The sequence below is a fragment of the Panthera tigris genome, chromosome C2, assembly GCF_018350195.1.
Source record: "Panthera tigris isolate Pti1 chromosome C2, P.tigris_Pti1_mat1.1, whole genome shotgun sequence".
Taxonomy (NCBI): Eukaryota; Metazoa; Chordata; class Mammalia; order Carnivora; family Felidae; genus Panthera; species Panthera tigris.
The window spans coordinates 150412281-150430601 of NC_056668.1; the positions used below are offsets into that span (position 1 = coordinate 150412281).

Sequence of the window (18321 nt, forward strand, 5' to 3'; positions counted from 1 at the left end):
GGTGGGAAGCGGGCGTCGGCGCGCTGGGCCCCCCCGAGCCCGGCCCGGCCCCTCGCGGCCCACCCAGCGAGCCGGCCCACCTCGGCCTGTGCCATCGCGATGAAGGTGCCCAGCGCCGCCTCCACGTTGGCCTTGTCCCTGGTGGCCAGCAGGCAGAGGCTCTGCAGCAGCCGCAGCTGGGTCTGGCCCCAGTCCGAGCGCGGGTAGAAATCGCGCAGCAGCTTCTCGGCGGTGCGCACGGCGTGCTGCTCGAGGGCCTTCCTGTCCGTGGAGCTGCGGGCGTCCGACGTGAGAGTGGCAGGCTGGCAGGCCGCCTGCGGGCCCACGGCCCACGGGCCCTCGCGTGGTCTCTGCCCCGCCACGTGGCTCTCCCCGCTTTTCCCAGGGGCCCGGCCCCTGCACCCCGCCTCCCCTCCCCCCACCAAGCCCCAAGGTCAGCCGGGCCCCTACTTGCTCTGGGCCACCAGGTTCTTGAAAACCTCTCCGCCCACGACCTCGTTGTCCGGGTTCAGGCAGATCTGCACCATGTAGTAGGTGGCACTCTGGCCCCAAGTGCTGTCCTTGCGTGCCTTGTTTAGGAACTTCAGTGCTTTGTTGGGCTGCCCTATGCGCCTGTAGTGGAAGTGAGACACAGATACCAAGAACCAGAGAGGGAAACTGAGGTCCGGGGAGTGCAGGGACACACGGGCGCCACTCCCGGAGTCTGCACGGAGCGGGGCTGGGTGGCTGGTCTCCCAAACGCCTGCCCCGCAAGTCAGTCGAATTTCTGCTTCCCCAGTGCTGAGCGGAAGCCCAGCTTGCCTGCCAGGAAGGGCCCCCTGCAGGGAACTGCCCCAAAGACGCGCGCACTCCCCAGCTCACCAGCAGTAGATGCCTCTGCAGTAGTTGAAACCTGGCTCCAAAGGAGCACGGCTGGACATCCTCTTGACCAATTCAAAGAAGACAGGGGCATCCTCAAGTCTGCCGCTTCTCCATAGCAGGTCAATTAGTTTATTCCATGCCAGAAAGTTGTCTACAATAGGAGAGAAGATGCCAGGCTGTGAAAACCAACGGCCAAGTCCGATTGGGCGCTGTGGCCTGGCATGGAGAAGTGAGGGGCCCAGCAGACACTGCCTATTTGGGCTGAGCGGGGACCTCCCAGCAGCTTCAATGTCTCCCCTGGTCTCCAAAGCTGAGCAAAGAATAATCATCACACTGAAAAGTAGCAGCTAGAGCTTACACAGTACGTTAAGCATTAAGTGCTTTACCTACACACACCGAGGTAGCTATTTTTCCCTTTCCACTGAGACACACAAGTTTTCGGCCAAAAGTCACACAGCTGGTAAGTGGAAGACCGTGAGTTAGACGTAGGCAGTCTGGCTCCAGGACCCCGCGCTCCTAAGGGCCGCAGTCTGCTGGGCCTCGGGGCAGAGTTGGCTGTGGGCCCGCAGGGGCTGTCGTCTGAGCCTCAGGTGTGGCGGGAATTTAGCTACCTAACAGGGAGAGTTTCCAGCCACCTCCAGGTGGCTGTCACCTCAGAAGGGGGCTATGTCCAGTCCAGTGGCCGTGATTTGGAGACAGACAGGCTGTCCTGGGTCCAGGGCCAAGCACTGCCCTGCCTGAGACCAGGAACTGGCCCCTCGGACTCGGGAAGGGCCAGCACGTTCCATCGGCGCTTTATCAGTTTCCTGTCTCTCTGGGAACAATCAGAGAGGAAGGGGCTTCCTCTGCCCAGTCAGGAAGGAGGGGAGGCGGCCCACCCTTGTGGGGGAGAGCAGCCCTTGCTTGGTGGGAACTGATGCAGGCCATCTCAGTGGGCAGTCTTGATGTGGGCAGTTCGTTACCTGGTGCTTTCTCCAGGACTTGGTGGTAGAGATTGACGGCAGCTTCGTGTTTCTGTTTTCGAAACATCAGGTCAGCCATCATCTGTCAGAAAACACACAATGCTCCGGGACTCCTGACAGTTCGCCTGGCTGTGGTGGGGAGGCGGGTGGGCGTGGGGGTAAGCAGAGAAGGTGGACAAGGACGTCCAAGGTCGCCTCTCTGGGCCCTGGGAGGAGCGGCCACAGGAGGAGCCCAGAAGACAGGGCCTGCTTGGGGTGGGAGGAGTGCGGGGGTGAGGTCACAGGTGGGAAGGTAAGCCCAGGGGTAGACACCAGTGGGTCCCTTTGACAGCCAGCAGAGCCGGACCCTCCACCCGTGTCCGAGAACTGCCAGCTGCAGGCAGTGGAGGCAGAATGAGGACTCCCCACTCCTGTGGGGCGGCCCTGGCGGTGGTCTGGGTGTTAGGGAGAGAAGTCAGACTGGAGAGGCCTTTTCCCACATATTTCTTCTTTAAATCCAGGAACCCGTCCACCCTTGCCTTCACCCACTGTGGGTGTGGTTTCCCCTGGAGCCTATCAGCCTCCCCGCCTCCCCTTGGATTGGCCCGGGAGGCTGATGTTGCCCCGGCTGCCGGCCCACCCCTGATGCACGTGAAGGGCATCAGGCCCAGTGCTCAGTCCCCTCTGCCTGGTGGCCCCTGGGGGTGGGTCAGCCAAGCATCGGAGTTATGGGGCCAGGAAGCAGCCCTTGCGCGGTGGCGGGGACCCTGGGGAGGGCGGGGGGGGGGGGAGGTCCTGTGGCCCCATACCACTGAGGCCATCTCGTGGCTCTTCTCCGTCTGCAGGAGATCGGCACAGTGCTGCTCACACAAGTCCAGGTGGCCCTGCAGCAGGTAGAGGCGGGCCAGCTCCAGCAACACCTGGGACGAGGCCGGATGTGATCAACCAGGGAGCATGATGGGAAAACTCGGGCTGGTGTCTCACTCTCGCCTAATCCATTTTTATTAGTTCCACCTTCAACATATGTCCCCGGCTCCCCCTTCTCCCCCAGTCATACCACGTGTTTTACTAACCAACCTCTGAAACTAGGGGCCTGGGCAACTCGTCCTCCTCCTTTGGCTTGGACCTAGCCCCTCTGGGCAGCCCTCTGTGGTAGCCTCTGGGCCAGGCACCCGTCTTCTGAGTTCCCGCAGTGTGCAGACCCACATGCAGGCAGTGGAACTAAAAATGTGCTCATCTGTCCCTCTGCCTGAGGCAGTCTGTGGGCAGGGACCCTGTCCTGCCCCCCGTGGCCCCCCGGGCCTAGCACCGTGCCTGGCGCGTATGATACGTCTCTTAAATGAGTGCGTGTTGAGCGAATGAATGGCTGTCACTAAGCTCTTCATCGGTTCTCCTAGTGTGGACTCAGCCACCACTGCCTCATCTGGGCCACGCCCCCCTCACGACTCTAAACCTCCTTGGAAGCTTAGTCTGGCTTCGTGCCCAAAGACCCCTGGCAGCCACGGCTGTCACTGTGCCCCCGCCTCCAAGGGGGACCTGAAAATGCCAGACTAACATGACTTTTGGGAGCCTCTTCCCCACTCTACCCCGCACAAGGAGCTGTCCGAAGTGAGGCCTCCCAGTCTTGGTCCAAGGGCTGATGGCTGAGGGCCCTGGGGTCAGCCAGAGCAGGCTCCCCACACCAGGGGTCCCGGGCCCCTTGACCTGCAGCTCCTCAGGGAGGCACAGGGAAGGACCCGGCCTCTGCCCCTAGTCAGGGGACTCCGCAAGGCAGCAGGGCCCAAGAGAAGGAGCAGCCTCTGGCTTTGAGGACCCCACCTTATTGTCATCAGGCGAGTAGAAGAGGGCATCCTTATAAAACCGTACTGCCTTGGCAAACTCCTTCTCTGCCAGGTGGTGCTCCCCAAACTGGACACAGATGGAGGCTGCCAGTTGTTTCTGGGAGGGGATCATTTCTGGTTGCTCCAGTGCAACATGCTTCAGGATCTGAGACTGGAGGTCCATGGCCTTGGGAAACCAGTAAACTCGGGATCAGAATCCCGGGGCCTGATGTGCCAGATCTCAGGCCAATTCACAGAAAGAATCCCTACTCTCGTTTCTGGGTCAGCAGATTATCAGAAAGGGCATCTCAAGTGCCCTTGAGCAAATCTGGGTCACTCTGGGCAGGCAAGGCCCCTGGCTGAGTACTCAGGAGGCAAGCTGCCTCTGCCCCTGGGGCAGGAACGGAAGCAAAGGCACTCAAACAAAACACTCTGTTGTGCCTGTACTTGTTTACCTGTTTCCATCACGCCTTGATACTTACCGTGTCTAATTTGCTCTGGCCCTCCTACGGGCTAGAAGAAGCACACAGTAGGTACGCAGGGCAGGCTGCGTTTTGATGGATGCATTTGCTCTGAACGTTGCCCTGCTGGGAACTTGGGGCAGCCTCCACAAATATCCACAACATAAAATGATCGAGTAACCAGGGAGCATCGGGACAAGAAGAATTGATGATGCCGGGGTTAAGTCTTGGGAAGTGGGCACAAATCAGCACTCGGCTTTCTAAGGGCCAAACGGGAGTGGGAATCCAGTGGGAAACAAGGGAATAAATCGTCTCAAGCCGTCAGAGTGGGCTTTCCTGGTACAAGGGCAGAAGGCATCTCGGGAACAAGAAGCCAGCCACACCCTTGTGGAGAAAGAGCGAGGGAGGTGGGATAGGAATGGCCAGGAACTGTCCCACTGGGGCAGCCCAGGGGAGAAAAGAGCTTAGGTTGGGACAGGCCAGACCTGGTTCAAATGTCAGCTCCCCCATTTACTGGCAGTCTGACTTTGGGCACATTTCTTAACCTCTTGGAGCCTTATCTGTGAAATAGGAATGTCACAGTGCATATCTCAAAGGGCTACTGTGAGAATTAATAAGAAAGCAAAAAGCCCAGTACAGAACCCACCATAGAGCATTCAGTGCCCGGGAGCTGCTCGCATTGTCCATTATTATCCCACGGGCATCCCTGCCGACTCCCTGCTTTCTCCGACCCAGCCCAGCCGGGCTTGGGGCACTCCGGGGCACCATCAACAAAGAGCACAGGTCGGGGAATAAATGGAAGGCCGAGGTCAGAGGTGTGACCCAGGTCCTCTTTTGAGTGCCAGCCCTGGAGCCTTCCAGACCTGCAGTCCTATCCTTCCTTTTATAGCTCCCACCAGGAAATGGCCAATAAAGAGCTTGAGTCTATTGTCTAATGTCGATTACCTTGTTCAAAGTTCCCATCACGTCTTCTTTTTTATGACTCTTGTAAACCTTTGCCAGCAAAAGCAAGCACTTGACATTGTTCATCATGGATGGGAGGTCTTTGGCTGCAAAGAGTAGAAACTACTCCGATTTGAGTAGAAACTCAAATCAGTGTTCTCTGGTGCCTGGGAAGCCAGGGATGGGGGAGGTAGGGGACTGGGCTCAGGACCCCAGCTAGCGCCCATCCCCATTCCACAGGAAGAGACTGCAGGGCGGGGGCAGTAGGCTAGGGAAGTGACTTCGAAAGGGGCCTCACCAAAATCGTGTTCCAGTGCCTGTTTCAAAACTTTTTCTGCTTTGTTGAACTTCTTTAACTTCAGGAGCAGTTCAGCAAGATCACAGCACAGAAAGTCCTGTCCATTGATCTTCTGTGCAGCCTCATAATAATTAATTGCCTTTGGGCAAACAGGAAATATTGGCCTCGGGGTCTGGTTCTACCTTGAGTGCCTCAAACCATGTTCTCCTCGGCGGCCACCACACCTGTGTGTCCCTCCAGAACACAGAAGCCTGCGATGAGAAGGCCCTCCCAGCTGGCAGAGGGCTCAGGCTCGGCGTGTGTGTGTGTGTGTGTGTGTGTGTGTGTGTGTGTGTGTGTATGGCTTCTGAATTCTCCCCTAGCCAGCCCCCCTCCCCCACCCACTTCAACAGGGAGCTATGGTGGGAACGCAGCCACTCCCTTCCCATCCAGAAACTTCCACTCATGCACCCCCCTCCCTCTTCCCTGCTGGGCTGGCCCACACCTCTCCCCACCCCAGCCTGGCCTGACCTTGGTGTACTGGTGGGTCTTCACATAGGCTTGCCCGATCCTGCTGACCAGCGATGCATCATGGGGGTTCTTTCTATAGGCCTCGTCATAAGCCTCCAGGGCCTTCTCAGGCTGGTGGGGAAAGCGTCCAAAGGTCTCGGTCTCTCTTCTCTCCCGCTGGAGACATGAGATTGGGGGGCCACTTGGCAAGGCCACGAGGCTTTCACTCACCTCCTGAATGTTCATGAAAGCATCCCCCAATAGCAGGCTGGTGTGGGGGCCAGGCAGTTGTTCACAGAGCTCCCTGCAAAAGTAACCAAAGACTTAGCTTGAACCTATGCACTCTTTGTGTTTCTGAATTCATCTCCAACTCTTCTTTCCCACTCATTCATTCATTCATTCACCTAATACTTACTGAAAGCCCACTGTGCACGAGGCACTGTGCTAGCTACCTTAGTCCAAGCTCTGCTTATCTGTTATCTGGACCATGCCAGAACGTCTACCCTTTCTTCTGGCCTCCAGTCCTAACCCTCTAGGCCCCATCTGCATAAGCAGGCATCCTGCTCTTTCTAAAACTCCGGTGTGGCCGCGTCACCCCACCCCACTGTTTATTAGTGTCCCACCGCTCTTGGCTTTGCCTCCCCCCCGCCCCCGCCCCCCAGCGCTGCCTCCCACCTGGATTGCCTAGATAGAGTTCTGCTTGAGGGAGGGGCTGGGAAGGTCAAATCATAAAGACAGCTCTCCACCCTCCTGCACCTCACCTTGGCCACATCGAGTCACCGGACATTTCTTCAAGGAGGGGCAGAGTCAGGGGCCAGGGCAAAAGTGCATACCCGTGGTTCCCACCAGAATGTGGGCCATTCGGGGGAGGCCAAGCAGGATGGATTCAATTCTGTATCTTCAGAACTCGGCAGTGAGCCGGCCTGGCTAAGCTATCACGCTCAAATGCGGACCCATGGGAAATTCTGTACTTGCATTGCATCTAACACACTTGGAGGGTGCAGACTGGAGACCCAGGTTGAGGAAACACAACCTGGAGAAGCCACTCCCTAAAACACCACCGGGAAGGAGGCTGTCAGGGCGCTGCCTGGGGCTTACCGGTAGCAGCCGATGTAGAGGCAGATGTCTTTGCGGGTCTGCAGGTAGATGTTGGCCATCTTCTCCTTGGCTTCCACGTAGAAGGGCTGCTTGGGTGTGATGTTCCTCAGCATGCTCAGGGCCACGTCCACGTTCCCACTGCTCAGGGCCAGGTCCACGTTGGCAATGGCGATGCGGATCTCCTCCGGTGTGCCCCTGAACTCGTTGATGGCGTCCTGCATGACCTTGGTGGCCTCATGCTAGAGCATGGGAACCCAACAGACCTCCGTTAGCTGTCACCCACCACGGGTGACCTGAAAACACTTGAAATCTCTTGGAGGCGACTTAAAGGGATCCCTCTTCCCACTCCTGCCCCCAGAGAGAAATGAAATATGGAGACAGCCAGGAGCAGCCTTGCTCCACGGAAGGCGAGGGGAGGATGGCTCACATCCACCTGCAGAGAGGCTCCAGTGGCAGAAAGAAGAGAGATCCCTTCAGTGTCCACCACCACTCTTCCTGGGGGCAGGGGAAAGGTGCCTGGCTAGCTGGGGGTACAGAAACCCTCGACTGTTCCTTAGCACCTCTACATCTGTTGGCAATTCCTTCTTGTGGGAGACCGATGGATGCATCTCCTTGTAATTTCCTGCTTTCGGTCAAAAGTATTTTAATGTTATTGTATTTGGCACGTTAACGGTCTGTTTCAATTATTTCCTCATTATATTCATGCCCTTGGTTATGTTAACAAAGTTGCTTTCTTTCCCCATTTTGGTACTTCCAGACTGGGATTCAGCCTTACCAGACATTTCTTCCTCAATCTCTGCTTTCTTTTTGTTTGCTTGGTATATTTGTATCATCTTTTTCCTCTCATCCTGGGCCCTTTGGTGTTTGAAGTATAGAGAGTAAGGGTTCTCTCTGTTGCTAGTTTAAACCACTCTGATGCCTCTTTTATTTAAGAGGTACATTTATTTCATTTACAATTTTGTTACCACAGATACGTTCTTGGGTTTTCTGGCAACAGAAAAGTTTCTGTTTTCATTTTTTAAAAAATATTTATTTTTTGAGAGAGAGAGAGAGAGAGAGGCAGCATGAGCAGGGGAGGGGCAGAGAGAGAAGGAGACACAGAATCCCAAGCAGGCTCCAGGCTCCGAGCTGTCAGCACAGAGCCCGACGCGGGGCTCGAACTCACAAACTGGAAGATCATGACCTGAGCTGAAGTTGGATGCTTAACCGACTGAGCCCCCCAGGCGCCCGTTTTCATTTTTACATGCTGTTGTGTTCGGCTTTATTTCTGCCTTTATGACCTGCTTGGTCCTTTCTTTTCTTCTTAACTCTTGATTAATGTGGTGGAGATCGCCTCTTAAATTCTACCAAGAGTCATCTTTCTATTAAGAAATGTCTTGTGTACATTTTTTCCCCACACTCTATAAAGTGGAAACAATTAGCATGCTTATAATAATGCCACCTTCTCCCTGAATTTTTTTATAGGATGTTATTGTTATTTCGATTTTAATAACTTTTATTTTAAGAACTTAGCAATTATACTGGCTTTGGGTCAAAATTACTGTAATTATTTCAATGCAATTAGATTTATTTAGATTAGTTCTATGTGTCCTTTTACACCTCACATTTTTTCCCACTTATAAAAACTTCATTTTCTTTTGTGTTTTAGTTGTCTGGGTTATATCAGCACGTAGGTTGTTAAAAAAAAAAAGTTTAATTCATATCATAATTCTTGAGTTATTTAATTTTTGTGTTATTCAATTTTTTTATACTGGGGGACATCCTTTCCCCCTCAACACTTTGTAAATATTGTCTGTGGTCTTCCTGAATTCAGTATTGTTGAGTAAAAGTCTGAGGCTTGGTTGATTTTTTTTTTTTTCCCCACAGTGGGTAATCTGCTGCCTACCCAGATGCTTGTTGGAACCTTCAATCACCTTGTTTTTGGTTTTGTTTTTAAGTGTTTATTTATTTTTGAGAGAAAGAGAGTGAGTGGGGGAGGTATAGAGAGTGGGAGGACAGGGGATCCGAAGTGAGCTCTGTGCTGACAGCAGAGAACCAGAGGTGGGGCTCGAACTCGTGAACCGTGAGATCACGACCTGAGCTGAAGTTGGACGCTCAACTGACTGAGCCACCCAGGCGCCCCCAGTGACCGTTAATCCTTGGTTCCCATGACTCCATTAGGATATTAGTATTAGGATTTTTTAAATATTTATTTACTTATTTATTTATCTGTTTATTTATTTATTTAAAAGTAATTTCCACACCCAACGTGGGGCTCTCCCCTGCTCCATTTCTTCTCTCTTCTGCAGGAACGTTTATTTTGCCTTGGTTGGATATGTGTGGTCTCTCTCTTTCTTACCCGTCATCCCCTCACATCACTTCAATGATTTTCTCACCCCTTTCCTGCACCAGAGAGCTTCAGCAAGGGTTCAGCCACTTTCTGTTTTGTCTCGTGGGACTATAATTTTCTAACGGCATCACTGTTTTCTATGCTTACTTGCTTTAATTCTGCCACCTCTGGGGATCTCTGGTGCTCTGGGGATCTCTGGTGCTCTGCTTTGAGCTGGTTTTACAAGATTCCATGTTTCCATTTTCATCAAATGTAGACAAGTTCTCTTAGAAGTACTTCTTCTTAGGGACGCCTGGGTGGCTCAGCTGGTTGAGTGTCCGACTCTTGATTTCAGCTCAGGTCATGATCTCAGGGTTGGTGAGTTCGAGCCCCGTGTTGGGCTCAGTGCTGGCAGTGTGGAGCCTGCTTGGGGTTCTCTCTCTCTCCCTCTCTCTTCCTCTCTCTCCACCCGTCCCCTGCTCACATGCTCTCTTTCACACTTGATCTTAGCCAAAAGGCCAAGAAGCGATCACATGCTCTCTTTCAAAATAAATAAACTTTTAAAAAAGTATCTCTTCCATTTTTTATAGAACTCTTTCTCCCCAAGTGTAATCTTCACTTGTCTTTTGCTTGTGATTTTGTTTCCTCTCCCCTCTTTCCTCCCTTCCTTCCTTCCCTCCCACCCTTTCTTCTTTCCTTCCCTTCTTCTCCTCCCTCCATCACCTCTGTCCTTCCTTGTAATCACCATATTGGACCCCTTCCTCAAATGGGACCGGTCCCCCCTAACCTGGCCCTTTGCCCAGGATCTAGGCTGGGGACGGACAGGGTCTAGCACAGCTGCCCTAGGCTCACATTTCCCCTGAGCTTTCTGTGGGTCTTCCTTTTGGGGGTGGGCTTAATGAGAAGCTGGGGTCAGGACAGAACCCCTGGCTCACTGTGAAGGCCCCAGTCTGCAGATCTGTCATCTAAGCAAAGCACGCGGCAGAACTCTTTTTCAGGTTATTTCCCTCCTTACTTTCCTCGGGCCACGTCTCCTAGAAAGGAGCCCGGACAGAGAGAAGCAAGGAGGCCATCTGACCAGGGAGTTCTTGCTCAGTGGCTCTGCCCTTCCACGGGCTGGACCCGAGTCCCTCTAGGAATGCCCCTGCTTCTCCCCACTTGAGCACATCTCCAGTTCAGAAGGTTTCAAGCAAAGGCAGGAACCTCTGGCCCCGCCTCACTGCACCCTGCTTTCTCTCTCACCCACCGATGGTAAGTTCCAAAAGGACCTTGCTAGCTTCTCTCCTCTATCCCCAGCTGCCGGATGGTGCCTGGCAGCTAGCTGGCCCTCAATCAATAGCTGAATTGACTGACTGAATCGACTGTGCTGGGATGTGGCCGTTCCCTAGGTTTGCTCTAGGTGGACATTCCTTCTCCACTTTTAATTCCTGTGCTCCTTTTGGCAGATTTAAAGGAGGAAAGGACAACAAACAGGCTTCCACATCCCCACCTCTACCCAGAAGGCGGTTTTCTTTTTTAATGTTTATTTTTGAGAGACAGAGAGAGAGAGTGAGGGAGACAGAGGGTGCATGGGGGGAGGGGAGAGAGAGAGGGAGACAGAATCTGAGCCGGCAGCACAGAGCCCTACACGGGGCTTGAACTCACGAACTGTGAGATCATGACCTGAGCGGAGGTCAGAGGCCCAACCGACTGAGCCAACCAGACGCCCCCCAGAAGGCAGTTTTTAACTTTAAGGAGAAAAGGGCCTCACGAGCTGTTCCTTCTCTATGGCAGCCAGATGCCCCCGTACTGGCGCATTAGAGATGGTCCTGGAACTCTGCCAACCCTCTACGCTGAGCAGGTGAGTGAGTGAGGACAGCGAGGCCGTGGGAGCCTGTGGAGTCAGCTCTACCCCCACCCCCCACCCCATGTTCCCCCGCTGCTCCTTCACACCAGCGTAGGACGCTCAGGTGCTTCCTGTCTTTGCCAAGCCAGACCTGCCAAGGCCCCAGGGCTGCCTCATACAGTTGAGCAAATTATATACCACAAAACTCCCAAGGGGACACAGTTCGTAAAGACTGTGGTGTGATTATGGCGTCTACCGGGGCTGTGCCTTACCCAATCTGCACAACCACCCGTGGCTGTCCTGATGGGCCTGTGTGCTCTGCCTCTGTGAGATCCTCATGGGGACAGTGAGGCAGGCAGGCAGGGGACAGATCAGGTGGGGCTCAGTAGGCTTTGGACGTTAGCTAGAAGGCACTGGGAGCCATCGAGGCCTTTGGGCGGCGGGTAAGATATGCTCCCAAATGAATAAAGGCTCGAATAATAGAACGAATAAACATCAGCCAGAACCAAAGAGCCTGGTTCCCAGGCTTACCCCGGACCTCCAACATGCCCCAGTCCCCAGGGACGAGAGCGTGGTATTTCTTACCAGCTCCCCATTCATGCGGAGGGCATCTGCCAGTTCCAGTAAGAGGGACGCCCGCTCACTGGGCTGCATGGAGGGCCCGCGGAGTTTCTTGCCTTCTTCCGTCTTCCGAGTTGGTAATTTTATGATCATTTTCAGCGTCCTTATGGCTTCTGGATAGTCTCCACACTTGTTGAGGGCCCTGGCCTTGACCAAGTGGTAGAGGGGGTGGTCTCGGACCTAGAGGAGCAGAGTGGAGTGTGGGGCCCCGGTTCACGGCTGCTGCTCAAGGCACCCAGACTGGAGAGGGCCGCGGAAGCCCACCGAGCCTGCCCTGGCCTTTGGCCCGCAGAAGGGTCTGAGGGATGCCGAGAGCTCCTGGGGCCTCTCCCAGGGCAAGTGGGGGCTGTTGGCCAGCTGGGCTTGGGGAGGCGGAGGCGGGGCGACTGGGCACAGAGGACCCCCACCTGGAAGTTGTGGCTGACGCCCAGCTCTAAGCAGTGGGAGCACATGGCAAAATTGCCCTGCGCCAGGTAGATGTGGGACATGAGGAGGTGGGCGTCCACGGAGGTGGGGTCCAGCTCCAGGCAACGCTGCAGGGTGCTCTGGGCATTCTCTAACTCTCCTAGAAACGATAAACAAACCTCTACATCCGGGGGTCCCTGGGGGACTCCCAGGACCCAGTATGTAGAGGCAGAATGAATTTTGTGTGTTCCGTTACCCAGAAATACCCGAGTTGGCCATTTCACCCAGTTCTGTTCTGTTTCACTCAGAGGTCTCTTCTTGAAATTACAACTATCCAGACAAAAGCCTGGAAACTCAGACTGTGGGGCAACCCTTGAGGAGATGGCTAAGGCACGTCACTGCTCTGTCCAGAAGCTCCGGGGGACGCTTAAGTCTCGAGTCCCACACCTCAGAGCAGAACAGAACCTAACAATAACAGCAACTGTAATAGCCCCGTCTTACGAAGCACTTGCTTTATGCAAAGCACTTTTGGAAAGTCAGGGTTACTTTCCTGCCGGTTAGTTAGTTAGTTAGTTAGTTAGTTAATACCAGCCCTGCAAGATGGGCGGTATTGTCTGTGTCTTTTTGAGGTAGGACTGGAACCCAGTTACATAAGTAACTCAGCTTACGAGGGACAAAGTCAGCATTTAGACCCAGGGCCATCGGCTCCTGAGGCTGAGCTCTGCCTGCCTTGGCGCTCAGGGGCTGAGGGCTCTCCCCGCAGCCAGACTGGCCCACAGCCGGCAGCAGTGCAAGCCCAGGGGTGGGGTGCAGTGAGCTTGTAGGAGAGTCCCCCTCTCTCTCCATCCAGGTCCCTCAACAGCTCCCGCTCAGGGCCCATAACTTGGCGGGGAGGGGAGCAGCTGCTTCTGGGTCCCAAACTCCCTGCTCCTTCCTTGTGCGCTGCTGCAGAAATGCGAAGATGTCACTATGGCAACCTAAGCAGCTGGAGACCTTGCTTTGGCCCTTAACTTGCTTGTTGCCAGCTGCCCGCACCCCTGGGGGAGTGTTCCTGCCCTTGCCTTGTACCCAGGAGCCCCTGAAGCTTGTGGGTAAACCTGGAAACCCAGATGACAACGGGGAGGCCCACGGATGAAGACAGGGTCGGGGGAGGGGGTGTCTCTGCACGGTGTGACCCACGCGAGGCCGTGCCAGAAGCCAGACACATGCCATGGCATTTGGGATCCTTTGGAAGCCCCCAGCGCACCAGAGATCAGCCTGCCTTCCAGGCAGACTGGGGTGCAAGGCCACAGGTGGAGAGTCCTCAGAGGGGACAGCAAGGTTCCCACGGACGCGTCTCCCTTTTCCCTCTCTCCAGGACCTGGGTCTCGAAACAGGAGAAGCCGGAAGGACATTGCTCTGGCCACCCTGAGGCTCTGAGAGCCGAATGCTACAGGGTCCCACCTCCCCGTGATGCCCTCCTGCCCACCTTTTAATAACTGCGACCCTGCCAGTTCCCATCCCCTCCCCCGCTTTGGTTTCCTCCACGGAATTCCTGTGTCCTAACAAACAAGGCCGCGTGCTTCTCTGTTCTGCGTATCGTCCATTTCCCCTTACTAGAATGCAGACCTCACGAGGGCATTTCTGCCTATCCTGAGGACCGGGTGGATCCCGGTATCGGAGCAGACCCTGTGCGGAACTGAAGTTCAGCCGCTTCGGCCGCGGTACCCCGCTCAGAGCGAGGAAGCCTCCAGTAGCCGGGCGGGTGGGAGAGACCCCTGCTGGTGAGGGAAGTCAGGCCGGTTTCTGGGGAGTGGAGGCCAGGGGTGTGGCCGGGCCTGGTGAGGGGGTGTGTGTCTGTGTAAACCGCCCGAGGCAGGGGGCTGCGACCCCCGGGGGGGTGGCTGAACAGATGAACAGACGCGGGCTCACCTGAGAGGTACTTGACCTGAGCCATCACATACAGGGGGTCGATGAGAGCTGGCGCCGCTTTGACGACAGGACTCAGGATCACAGCGACTTGTTGGAGAAGCGGAGACACGATCTGGCCCGGCGACCGGGGCTGTAGGAACACGGGGCCTGGCTGGACGGTTTGCCCCGTTCCAGAGAGACTCCTAAAGCTCTCAGGAAACACTCTCTCAGTGAAGGAATTTTACTTTCTTCCTCGTGTTTCTTATCCAGTCGGTGCCTTCTAGTGCTACCACACAAGCTGCAGAGAACGGGGACTTTGTTTCGCTGACGGTTGTGTCCCCAGTCCCGACCACGGCGTCCGGCACACGGTGGTGCACTTAATAGATATTTGTGGAATGACTCATTACGTGGCACTGGGGGGGGCATTACGATAGCAAGGTAAGATCCTTGCCCACGGAGAATCTTGACTGGCTGGGCAAATAGGCAAACGAGTAAAGCAGGCAAAGAAGTAAAGACTAACAGACTTCTTAGAAGACTTGTGGGGAAAAAGGGAGCTGGTTATTGTCTAGGATAAAGGCAGAGGCGTGGAGCGGTGCCCTGTTCCCGAGAGTGTGGTCTGTGGGCCAGCAGCAGCGGGATTCCCCTGGGGGCTGTGCTGACAGCTCAGAGCCCGGAGCCTGCTTCAGATTCTGTGTGTGTGTGTGTGTGTGTGTGTGTGTGTGTGTGTGTGTGTGTTCTCTGCTCCTCCCCTGCACACGCTCTGTCTCTCTCGGTCTCTTGAAAATCAACATTAAAAAAAAAAAAAAATTGAAAAGCAATGGGTCCCCGAACTTCAGGGGCTCAGAGCCGCCTGCTGACCGGGCCAGACGAGGTCTTTGCCCCCGTCCAGGCCTATGCTCCAGACCCCCGCCGTGCAGATGGGACTTCCTCTAACCTGCTTGGGGCAGAAGAACAAGTACTCCCTGGCGATGCAGACCAGGAAGAGGGGGTCCAGCTTTTCGAAGTACTCGGAGCCCAGGGGGAGGCCCTGCATGCCGGCGAAGTGCAGCCCCGCAGCCTCCTTCAGGAGCCAGGTGGCCTCCTGCTCCCCCTTGTGCTTTCTGGACGCCAGAAGGGCCTGGAGGAAAACCAGCACCTGGGGGAGGCAAGCCCAGGTCTCGGCACCAACGCCAGCCGGGCCGTGGGGAGGCGAGCGCGAAGCAGGAGTCCGGGCCCTGTTGGCTGCTGGGTGCCGGAAACTGGGGCGAGGGGAGGGCCGGGGACACAAGCCTGGAGCGGCCCGCGTCCCCAGGGAGCTCTGACCTCAGACTTCCCGAGAGACTGCTGCACCTCCTTCATAAATTCCAGCTGCTGTTCAGCCTCCTCCAGGTGGCCGTCCAAGATCTGGCACCAGATGATCCCTGGGAACGGGGCAGAACAAGCGTGAGGAGCCAGCTCGGACGGACCCGGAGCCAGCAGGCCCGCGGGCCAAGAGCAGGGATGAGACAGCGGAAGGACGGGCGGCTGTGCAGGGGGCCTTTCCCAACATCTCCGCAAACGTAAAGAGCGATGCTCGCTCCTGGTAAAGAATTCGAGGCAGGAGGCAGGCAGGGAAGCATATCCCTAGCTCGTGCTCTGCCTTTAAGCATGCACCGTGGCTGGGACATTTTATTTAACCACTGCCCCGTTGAAGGACACCTCATTTCGCATCCAGTTTGCTTTCGATGCTTAAATGCTCCCGTGCCACTGTAAACATATTTCCGCGTTCTAATTCCTGCAGTCGAGTTGACTGGTCAAAGGGCGTGTATATCTAAAATGTTGATAGATAAGGCCAACTTGTCCTCCGGAGATGTTTGAATTAGGGTTACTGCCAAGAATTTGAAAGTCGCCTTTCCCCACAACCTCGACGACGTGCTTCACTCTTTGCCAGTGAAAACGTGAAAAACAACTCATTTTAGTTCCTTTTTTTTTACCAAGAGGGGAAAGGAGCATTTTTCCATACATTTAATGCCCCTTTCCTTTCTCCTGTGAATCTCCTGTACCTAGCTTAAGCCTGATTCTTTTTTTTTTTAATTTTTATTTATTTCTGAGAGACAGAGACAGAGCATGAGTGGGGGAGGGAAGAAGGAGAGAGAGAGAAGGAGACACAGAATCTGAAACAGGCTCCAGGCTCTGAGCTGTCAGCACAGAGCCCGATGCGGGGCTCGAACCCACGAACCGTGAGATCATGACCCGAGCCAAAGTCAGACGCTTAACCGGCTGAGCCACCCAGGCGCCCCTAGCCTGATTTTATTTTAGGGCGATTTGTTTTCTCTTCATAAATATTAAGATTATTAACCCTTTATAGCAAACATTTTCTACCAGTTTGCCATTCACCTTTTAACTATTTGTCACTGTCTTTTGCCATCCATTAGTTTTAAAGTTTTACATAGATCAGTAAAATATTTTCTTTTAGGGCTTCTGAGTTTCCTCCAGGGAACCCAAGTCCAACTGAACTTTTATGTTTCAATGTTTAATCCATCTGGAGCTTTTAAATTAAAAAAACATTTTTAAAATAATTTTTACCCCTGATGTGGGGCTTGAACTCACGACCTCAAGATTAATAGTCACGTGCTTTACCAACTGAGCCAGCCAGGCGCCCCTGAAGTTTACTTCTGAATATGGCGTGAACTGGGAACTTCCCTTTACGTTTTTCATACTGGATAGCCAGATGTCCAACCGTGAATTGTTGAAACCTACCTCCATATTGGTTTGAAATGTCACTTTATTTGTAAGACCTGTTTCTGTTCTGTTTATCGCCTTGTTTACTCCAGCATTGACCTGGAGCTGACTTACCTACTGGTGTTCTGTAATGTGTTTTGAGTTTGGGAAGACAAATCCTTCTACTCCTACTACTATAAAAGAGGAATCTCTTTTATAGATATTTCTTGGTCATTTTGGTGTATTTATTCCTGACTGTCTTCCTAATGAACATCTTGGTTTTTCACTTATATGCATCCCACTATTTGGCTCATCTATGGAGTTAATTTACTTTGCAATCGTATTTGTAATTTTCAGTAACTTTTTCGTTCTCTACAATCTTTGCCATAGTAGCCTCTTCTTTACTTATTGACTGACATTGTAGCCTCTGAAAACCCTGGTGTTTTAGTGGGGGGTGGCGAAGTCTTTTCTGTATCTGGCTTTAAACTTGGCTCCTCAGAGGGCCTTGGCTTTGCATGGTCCACTTGGCCCCTCTTTCAAACTGTTAGCAGATTTACAAAGGACTAGACTGATGAGTATTAGCAGCTGAGGCAGATTTCCCAAATTGTTAAGGTCACTGTTTTTCTGGGCACTGGACTTCCCTTCTGGCTGACTGGTGAGGGGGCTCCCCTGAATGAGGAAGTGGGGAAGGACTGAGCTGGGTGGGGGCTGTCCTAGGGGGTGTGGCCTGTGTGTGGAGCAAGTCTTTTTGTCCTTCATGTCCCTGGTGGTGGTGGGAAACAGGGCTCTGCTCTGCTCCCTCCTGCCCCACCGCCTTGAAAGGTCTCCTTGATTCCGTTCTCTGGTTCCCCTGTCATCTCGCTGACTGCCCCGTGGCTTGTGTAGCTCCCAGCCTCCAGCGACCATGAGCTTGCTTTTTTTTTGCTTTTTTTTTAATGTTTATTTTTTTATTTTGAGAAAGAGAGAGTGAGAAAGAGAGGCGAGAGAGGGAGAGAGAGAATACCCAGCAGGCGCTGGGAGCGCAGAGCCCGACACAGGGCTCAATCTCACAAAGCGTGAGATCACGACCTGAGCCGAAACCAAGAGTCAGACACTCAACCGACTGAGTCACCCAGACGCCCCTTGTTATTTGTCAACTTTTGTTTTTCTTGGAGCTCTTTGGGAGAAAACGGGTCTACTCGTTTCTTTAGCTGCCCCGTCTGTGTACCGTGTTGGCATACGGCTTTCCAGAGTGGCTTGTCATTTCCTTACTTTTGATGCTATCTGTTTTATATCCTCTAGAAATGTGACGTTCTCAAAGTTTCTGGTCCACCAAAGGCAGCTTTCTCTGTTTCTAGGGCTGCGTTATCTTTTCAAAACGTCTTCCAGGATTTTATGGGTTTGGAAGTGGAGGAAGATGCATGGGCTCACGAGTCAGCTGACGTGGTGAACAACCTCTCAGATAACCGTGCTGTGCTGGCGAAGAGCCTGGACCATAGAGAGAAGTGGCTGGACCCAAAAGACACGGCTCCTGAGAGCTGGGGCAAGGAGCCAGCCTGCCTTGAGCCTGGGACCACACAGTTTCCTCAACCAAAATTAAATTGCTGGTTCAGAGTTCACCAGACGCCGTAGATTTGAAGGCTTAAAAACAAAATGTGTAAAATGAAAATTGGGGTCTGGGAAATTTACTGACGTTTCTCTAGA

General features: G+C 53.8%; 1 protein-coding gene across 2 annotated transcripts in view; it reads right to left on the bottom strand.

The window, feature by feature from the left end:
• The window catches only part of TTC21A (tetratricopeptide repeat domain 21A), a 35038-nt gene that overhangs the window by 1273 nt on the left and 15444 nt on the right, over window positions 1–18321 (bottom strand). The window contains exons 10-25 of one of the 2 annotated variants that reach the window (XM_042956333.1): window positions 15262–15359; window positions 14894–15094; window positions 13981–14110; window positions 12072–12229; window positions 11629–11844; window positions 6911–7149; window positions 6044–6116; window positions 5834–5944; window positions 5324–5462; window positions 5029–5132; window positions 3621–3809; window positions 2612–2722; window positions 1824–1905; window positions 862–1012; window positions 451–612; window positions 81–273 (exon numbers count right to left, since the gene is read on the bottom strand). In XM_042956333.1, the coding sequence (XP_042812267.1) occupies window positions 81–273; window positions 451–612; window positions 862–1012; window positions 1824–1905; window positions 2612–2722; window positions 3621–3809; window positions 5029–5132; window positions 5324–5462; window positions 5834–5944; window positions 6044–6116; window positions 6911–7149; window positions 11629–11844; window positions 12072–12229; window positions 13981–14110; window positions 14894–15094; window positions 15262–15359 (2357 nt within the window). The remainder of the gene's footprint in view (window positions 1–80; window positions 274–450; window positions 613–861; window positions 1013–1823; window positions 1906–2611; window positions 2723–3620; window positions 3810–5028; window positions 5133–5323; window positions 5463–5833; window positions 5945–6043; window positions 6117–6910; window positions 7150–11628; window positions 11845–12071; window positions 12230–13980; window positions 14111–14893; window positions 15095–15261; window positions 15360–18321) is intronic. The other variant, XM_042956334.1, reaches the window with a different exon arrangement.